Source organism: Populus trichocarpa, chromosome 19 (genome assembly GCF_000002775.5).
Source record: "Populus trichocarpa isolate Nisqually-1 chromosome 19, P.trichocarpa_v4.1, whole genome shotgun sequence".
NCBI lineage: Eukaryota > Viridiplantae > Streptophyta > Magnoliopsida > Malpighiales > Salicaceae > Populus > Populus trichocarpa.
In genome coordinates, this window is record NC_037303.2 from 7,052,170 (window position 1) to 7,061,385 (window position 9,216).

At 31.6% G+C, this 9,216-nt stretch overlaps 1 protein-coding gene across 1 annotated transcript; it reads right to left on the bottom strand.

Annotated features, from left to right (window-relative positions):
* Positions 1-988: 988 nt before the first annotated feature.
* LOC18108288 (inositol-tetrakisphosphate 1-kinase 1) lies at positions 989-2,241 on the bottom strand. The gene has a single exon (XM_024591861.2). The coding sequence runs from the start codon at positions 2,166-2,168 to the stop codon at positions 1,170-1,172; it is 999 nt and encodes a 332-aa protein (XP_024447629.1). The 5' UTR covers positions 2,169-2,241; the 3' UTR covers positions 989-1,169.
* Between the last annotated feature and the right edge of the window lie 6,975 nt (positions 2,242-9,216).

The following is a 9,216-nucleotide window of genomic DNA, read 5'->3' on the forward strand; positions in this document are numbered from 1 at the left end:
AAAAATAACTGAAAAAACAAATCAAATTTCATATATATATATATATATGAACATAAATACTGAAAAATCCGTAACAAAATCAAAGCACAAAAACAACAAAAAACCTCTGTATATATGTAAGACTAGAAGAGCTGCAAAGTGCATTAGCAGAGATCAACATGGACGTTTTTACTTTCATGACCAGAGCAAGTAACAGAATATATGGAAGGTGACAATTTGCATTAATTCTGCACACATTGAAAAAGGCTTGTTTAGTACGGCAGCACATTCTGAAACCAAATATTCAAAAGTACCTCCATTTGCAGGTTTGCAGTTATACAAAGCAAGCACAAATTTCAATGAAGACATTCCTCCATAAGATTGACAGTTGAACCAAACGCTGCCAGTATTTGTCTCAAAACATTGAAACAATTCATCAAGAAAACTTGATAGTCCTTCCACCTTTCCCCACAAATATCGCTACCCTACTCGATGTTCCTGGGACTCATTTCTCAATTCTCCTTTCCCACAACCTCTAATAACAAACCGTCGACGTCGACTCATAATTCAGCATCTTCTCATATCCCAAGAAAATTATTTATATTAATATACCTAATTGCACCTCTAGCAACATAAAAGTTAAACAATGGCCACAGAGAGAAAAGGAAACCGATGTAAATTAAATTAGTAAACAACACACCCTCTTAAAGAGATTCAAGATAATATATATGGTGATTTTGAATAACTTTTGAGCAAAAAGGTATTGGCTAAAGTTAAACTTCAGGATCTCAAAAAAACATTTTTGTACCATTGTTTGGCATTAGGTGGCTTTTGCAACTGCGGTTTGAAAAAATAGATTGTAGCTTTTTTTAATCAAGGTTTTTTTAATAGAACCCGTGCAAAACTGTGGTGGGTATTGATTAACAAAACACTTCAAATCTATGGTTGAGGCAAAACGCATACCAAAACAAACAGACATACAAGTTTATCTAACTAGATAGAAACGATATGGCATATTTGCATTGTTTCTTGCATATATAATTGCAAGGCTTTTTATTATACTGAAACACCAAGTATTTGATAAAAAGTAGCTACATTTGGCAGGAGATAAAACAAAGTAAGCATGAAATCGCGAAGAAGAAGAAGAAGAAACGGACATACATCTGCTTACTTATAACGGTCCCATTAAGTCAATCATCATCATGCTCCCTCACCATGCTGACATCTCCACTCTTGTTCTTTTCCATGGAATTTAATAAAAAATCTGTCAACACAGACTCATAATTGGGTATCTTCTCATACCCAGGAAAATAATTTATATCAATAATAAGATACCTATTAGCATCTCTAGCATCCCTAATCACGTCAAAGTTCAACAAACTGATCCCAGTTTCTTCCTTCATTGCCTTGGCTACTTCCTCAACAAAATCCACTGGCGGCATTTCCACTCTGTCAAACTCCCCACCACCACCACCATCACCACAATCAGTCTTCTCCTCCAGATTGGATATTTGCGAAAACGGCAGCAGACCCTTCAAAGTAACCAATTTGTCCTCTTTAATATCGGGCAACGATTTCCTCTTGACACATTTCACAAAATCACCAACCACATAGACTTTAAAAATAATCCCACCATGATTAACAAATTCTTGCATTATAATCCTCCGCGACTCTAACTTGTCTAATCCTTCCTTATCAAAAACTAAATACATTTTATGAGAGGTCTCACTCCCATCAGCCATTAACGGTTTGGCGATCAGCGGAAACCCTAATTTCTTAATTAAATCATCGGAATTCTTCATCATGGTTTCTGAATCAGAAAAAAAATGTTGTCGAGGCACATCTAAAACTTGATTTCTTTCAGAAACTTTTAAATTACTTACAACTTGAAGCATCGAAATCCGATCGTGGAGTCTCTGGATGGAATCAAGAGGATCAATTATGGGAGCATCAGGGTTCAGAGAGGAGAAGTGCAGGAGCTGGGACATCCAATCTGGGCCGTAGAGTTTATGGATGACGCAATCCAAGGGTCCTTGTTCGATAAGAGGTCTTGAAGGATCGATGGGGATGAGATCAATGTTGTGTTGGTCTGCGTGGTGGATGAGGGAGGGTCGGATGAAGGTTTGGGTTTTTTTGGGTGGCAGTGCGTAGCCTACGCGGTGGCGTTTTGAGGGGGTCAACGATGACATGGGTGTTAGGGGGGTGGTCGTGGTGGTTAAGCCTTCAGTGTTGGGTTCTAATTCAAATACTAATAGAAAGACAAGGTGTGTGTGTGTGTATATATATTGAAATATGAAATTGAAAGAAGAGCGACGAGAATCAGATACTCCTCCATAATTGTAACGCGCCGCATGATTTTTTTGTATTTTAAAAATATTTTTGAAGGAGTTTTAATTTGTTTTTTTAAATTAATTTTTTAATATTTTTATATTATTTTGATATACTGATATCAAAAAATAAAAAATATATTTTTAATTAAAAAATACTTTAAAAAACAATCATTATTATAATATCAAACAAACTCTAATTTTTTTAACATAAAAAAATATCTTGATATTGCTAAAGTTTTTCTAGTAGAAAAAAAAACATATGAGAATTGATTTGATGCGACTTGTGTTAGAGCATCTTCAATGAAAAATGCTATTTTGAAGAGCTAAATTAATAAAATAGCATTTTAAATAGTATAAATATAGCTTTTTTTACCATATCTACTCCAATGGAAAAACAAAATCATTTGAAGAGCAAATTATATTGGAGTGAAAGAAACAAATGTTTTATTATTTCTTAATAAGTTTGATGTTATTTTTTTTCCACATGGTTACATGTAATTGATTTATTTTTTTAGTGGCCCCACTTTGTTGGTTTTGGCTTTTTTTGAGAGATATGTAGGAATAACATTTGTGGGAGAGAAAAGATATTTTAGCATTTTGTTTAGCACTTCCTTTGGAGTGTGAAAATAAACATAAAATAGCCAAAATAATATTATTATTTTTAATATTTAGCTTTCCATTTAGCACACCTGTTGGAGATGCTCTTAATGTATATACTATATAGTCAATCAGTTGGTTATATATAACATTGATTTTATTCATGTAAATATATTTAATTTATTAATAAAGACTTATTTATCTTTAATAGTAATCAAATATTTGATTAATGAATATAGAGTAAAGATAAAGTTCCTGGGACGAAAATGTTTTGCAAAAAAAATTATAAAGTTGTTATAATTATGAGATTTTTATTGCATCAAAGCATTGTTTCTAAAATATTCCTAGTCTCTGTTAAGATTAGTTATTAATTAGAGTTGTTAAGACTGATACATATTATGTTGAATTGATAATAAATTAATTTATTTAATTTATCTAATCCTATTTTATTTAGAATTGTGATTTATATTTGAGCCAACTTATTAGGAAACCTAATGAATCATACACATAAGAATCATTAAAATAAGTTGATTAATCTAGTATCACTTGATTTTAAATAAGTTTTAGAAATTAAGAACTAGAGTGTAAATTATACAATGAATTACAATTTTAGAACTAGAAAAATCGAGTAGTGACTTGATTGAATAAATTTTTAAAAGTAGCCTAAAATAATATATGTGATATTATTTTAAGGGCAAATTGATATTTTACCATTTATAAGGTTTTTAAATTTCCCTACTAATAGAATATTATGCCTCTTATTTCTTGTGATATTTAAGATGAGAAAAGTATAATACAAAAATACTTAAACACAAATAAAAAGAGTTAACGCTATAAGGTATAACAATCCCTTTATTTTAAAAGGATTTAGAAGATTTCTCACTAGTGGTTCGTGTAGATTATCATTAGAAATTGAACAATTAGATGGGTTGTGGTTTGCGATAACTCATCCTTTAAGCATATATTCAAAGCTGAAAAGAAGTTCAGATATTCAAGTAATCTTTGCATAAACTCTAAACAACTCTAAATCTATTTAACGGGATCCATGGGGTCCTTGAAAATTTTTAAATTTATCGTTTCTGTTTCCGTTGCATATATGTGTATCAGGAAACTCAACAACTTGGTCTTTTTGACAGATCTAAAAATAACTCGGATGACCAATAAAAATATAATTTGACTTAAAATAAATATTTAAAATGAGATTTTTTTTAATAAAAATTAGGGCGACAACATACTAAATCGATTTAGGTCAACCCAAATTAACTTGTCAATATGCATATCAAGTCATGAGATTATGATAATCTCATAGAAAACAAATTACACAGCTCAATTTCCAATAAACTCAATATTGAATGATAAAATTGAAAAACAAAATCAATAAACCCAAGTCAACTCGGGTTAACCTGATTAACTCGCAACCTAGATCATGAGATTTGGACAACTTAATAAAAAACAAATCAAAACAAGTTATGAAGTTCAATTCTTAATCAACCTAATGTTAAATGATAAAATTGAAAAAATAACATAAAAAATGATTTGGATAATTAGGGTTAACTCGCTAAACTTGTAACTCAAGTAATGAGATATGGATAACTTCATAGAAAGCAGACAAAAATAAATCACAAAGTATAATTCTCTATTAAATCAATTTTTAAAGATGAAATTGAGGGAAAAATCAATTAGTAAAAAGAAAAACAAACTTGAATCAACTAAGTTAACTCATCAAACTTGCAGTTCAAATTATGAATCTATAACAACCTTATAAAATCACTAATAAATCTAATAATAAAAAATGAAATTGAAATTATATATATATTAGAAAAAACAAAAAAATTACAATTCAAATAAATAGAAAGAAGACAATAAAACATGACATTTGTCTTAGCCTTTTCAGCTTACTTTTATAAAGCATATTTTTTTTATGTTTTTCAACCAACTCTTTAAAAGCAGGCTAAAAGCTCGTTTGATATTGTTATAATAATTAATTTTTAAAATGTTTTTTACTTATAAATATATTAAAATAATTTTATTTTATTTTTAAATTTTATTTTTAACATTAAAACATCAAAATAATAAAAAATTATTTTAAAATAAAAATATAAAAAACTTTCAATTTTTTTTAAAATATTTTTAAAATATAAAAACAAACTATAAACTACCTTAAAATAATCAGTAGATATATCAGACAGCCGCCGACACACCCCCCACCCCAACAAACACATTTTGATATTACATACAAAGCTTTTTTTATAAAGGTGTGTTGATTACATTAACAAGCTCCGAACACGTTTCATCCAATGTTCTGTGGCTGTTTGAACCGCACAACATGTTTTAGAACATTACTTTCTTGAATGGTAATGGAACATCTGATCTGATGGAATCATTCCTTGCAAATTGCAAGATGCTGCCGGCAACCACTGTCAACTAACGCGCCTCTCTCTGTTACTTTTTTTTTATTATTATTTTATTAACATAAGTATCCGGACTATAACTTGTGTATATTTCAATTAATTCCATGAGTTTTAAAATTAACGATCATGTAAACCTCTAGTGGCCATAAGATTTATAAAACTCAAACTAATAACGTTTAAAAAACAAATCTAAAACTTGACTAGTTAAATGATTTCTTATAAAAAAAATTTATTATGAACATCTCATAATTTAGTTGTTTTTTTTTATATTGCCTTTATTTATATATTATTTTGCATCTTGGAATTAATAAGTTAATAACACTTATACATACAAAAAAAAAATCAATATAAAAATTAAATTATTTAATAGATTATCATTATATTTTATATAATGACTAAAAAATCATTATATTAAATATTATAATTTTTCATTGACTTAAAAAATAAAAAAAAAACATATATAGCCACTACCGTCCTAATCTAAACTTAGATCTCAAAAAACAAATATCCCGGATTAAATTTCTATCGAATCATGATCTCTCCACCGTTTATTTAAGAAAAAAATACAATGACTTTCCATCCATTTTAACTCTAAAACAGATACTCGCTCTAGCCCACAAAAGTATTATTATTCCTCATCTCGATCTTCACTTGGGGTTTAAAGCTCCTGGCATCAGTTCTCTCTGTGAGCTCAACATCCATTCACCTCTCTTCAACTTTATTTTCCTTCAAAAATCTTTTGAATTTTTTTAAAATATTTTTTATTTAAAAATATATTAAAAAATTATTTTATACATAAATACATAAAAAAATATATAAAAAAATTAAAGTAAAAAAAATAGTTTTTAAAATACAAAAACAGGACAAAATCTGTCTAAATCTTTCATCCAATTTATTCTCTCTCAGTTCAACAGGTTGATGCGTCTCAAATTTTTTTGTGGCATTGACAATTCTTAAGCATGAGGTGGATACCTATCTAGGTTTTTCAATTCTCAGATTTAAACCTTACAAAACAGCTCACATCACTTAGCAAATCCCTATGAAGTTGGGGTTGAAGAAATAAACCCATTCAGAGCTCTTAATACAGGATTTGAAACAACCTCTGAAGATTATTAGCAATTCCTTTTTTATTATGGATATTCAAAGAAAAACATAAGATCCATGTCCAAGACAAACTTCAACTGCCCAAGAATCAGAGGTGAAGGTTTCCCTAAAGAAGATTGCTTTTATCGAAGGGTTAACAAGGGTTTCCTTCGAAGTCTTATATTTTATGGGAAGGAGGCTTCCAATGACTACAATTTTGGGTCTGCAACATGGTTTGATGGTCGACATTCTATCTGTCTATCATTTGCAGTAACGGTAGAAAAACACAACGTACTTATATTGAGCATATATAGGTACCATTCAATTTGAAGTTAACAAGAACATTGAGCAACGGTGGTTAGTTTTTGGGGAGTCTGGGGTTTTCAAATCATACACTGATCAATGCACTGCGTTGGGAAGCAACACTAATTATAGAAAAGTTGAAAAACCACGACCACCCAATTATTTTTATTATTATTATTAATGTGAGTGTCTGGGTCAGTTTGCGCATACTTCGATTAATCTCACGGACCCTGAAATTAACGACCATGCATGTAAGCCTCTAATAACCCTGAGGTTTGTGGAACTCGAACTGGTGATCTATAGGGAACAAATCTAGAGTCTAACCAGTTGAGTTATACCCCATCAGAGTTATACCCACCCACTTTTTTTTATTATTAATGTGGGTGTCCGGGCCAGCTTACGCGCATCTCGACTAATCTCACGGGTCCTGAAGTTAACGATCATGTAAGTCTCCAGTGGCTCTGAGGTTTGTGGGACTCGAACTGGTGACTTCTAAGGAGCAAACTTAAAATCTGACCAGTTGAACTACACACCTCAGGATTACACCCACCCAATTATTCATCCTTATTGAAGATTGCGTTAAAATCCATTTCGATTGCCCAAGGCTAGAAAATGACTTGGAAAGTTTGATAAGGACATCCCATAAAAATTGCGATATATCAGGGGCTTTTAGACCAGCACAAACCATAGTAGAAGGGAAGGACTTCTCTACAAAGAAAAACTTCACATGTATTCTCTATAATTCTCTAACACAGAAACAACCATGCAATCTTCATTTAAAAAAAAACCACATGCCACCCGAAGATACTCAATGCCTTAATGCGATGAGACCTTAATAACCTCAGAAGGTTGGACAACACTATATGGGCTATGCTAAAACAAGAGCAGTATGCTCATAAGAAAAAAAGAAGAAAAAATTACACGAGGTTAAGAAGAGCTTATAGCCAGCTCCTTCGCAATTCCAAAGCGTTATACTTATTACACTACCAGAAATTCGCTTAATACCAACGGCCTTACCGACGGAATACTTCTGTCGGTAATTTGAGGTCGCCATTACCGACGGAATTTTATCCGTCCGTAATTCTGTCAGTATATACCGACGGAAACATTCGGTCGGTATATACCGAAGGAATTATGGACGAAATGTTCAGAATTAAAAAAAAAAAAGGTGGTTCGCTGACGTGGAGGGTTTTGTGGGTGATTTTTACCGACGGAATCACCGAGGGATTCAAAACGGCAGCTCCGTACGGTGACGTGACCGATTCAACGACACAATCACCGACGAAATCACCGAGGGATTCAAAACAACAGCTCCGTACGGTGACGTGTCCTGTTTACCGTCAGAATAGCCGACGGAATCACAGACGAAATAATTCCGTCGGTGAAGCCGTCGGTAAAAGTTAATATATGCCCACTCTGCCGACCCTCTCCTCCCCTATTTCACCTTCTTTTTTCCCATCCCAACTCTCCCCAACTACAAACAACCAGCCCCCCCAAAAAAAAATCTCCCTCTTCTCAGCACAACAAGTCATATTTCTTGAAGTTTTGTGGTCACAGCATCCATGTTCTGATTTACCAACGGATTTTATCGGTTTTTGTAAGTAATTCTATCTTTTTAAATTTTAACATTTAAATGTCAATTTTATTATTTTTTTAGTATATGTATTTTGTTAGTAGAAGTACATGTTTTATTGTTATTTCTCAAACAAACTTGCAGTATATGAATGTATAATTTTATTCTTGTTATGGTTTGTTTTGGATTTTCTAAGATTGTATTTGTTTGTAAATTGTTGAAACTTTATTGAATTACCGAATTACACGTGTTGTTTTGAAATAATTAATAGCTTATTTAATGGGTCCGTTTTAATTTTTATCAATAGTATTGCGGAGTTGTAATTTTCATACATTTATATGTATTAATTTGTATAGACGTTGATAATTGATAATGAATATTTAATATTTATGAGAAGTTGTAATTGGTTTGTTGGATAATCTCGAGGTAAACCAATATTTTTGCAAATTTATTTACCTAACATAGTTAATTAATACATGTTGTCATCATAATTTTATAGAGGTTCGATAAAAGTCATGGATCGTTCATGGATGTATCGAGATTCACCCCAAGGATTGCAAAGGATGGATTATTGTAACGGGGTTCAGGGTTTTATTAATTTCGCAACATCTATTCCCAAAAAATTTACTGGATGCAGTATTAGGTGTTCATGCAGGAAGTGTCAAAATAAAAAGTATCTGCATCCAGATGTTGTAATGATGCATCTTCTACACAAAGGGTTTATGGAGAATTACCAGTGTTGGTATGCACACGGAGAAGTATTTGTTAGTAAGAGGAGAATGGGAGAAAGGGTGGTTGCCCACCTTCTAGTGCAAGCAATGTGCATGAAGCAGCAAATGACAACACTAATCCTTACAGGAATATGGTTATGGATGCTATGAGAATGAATCAAGGTAATGTTTGTCAATGTCCAATTGTAGAAGAAGAACCTAACACAGAT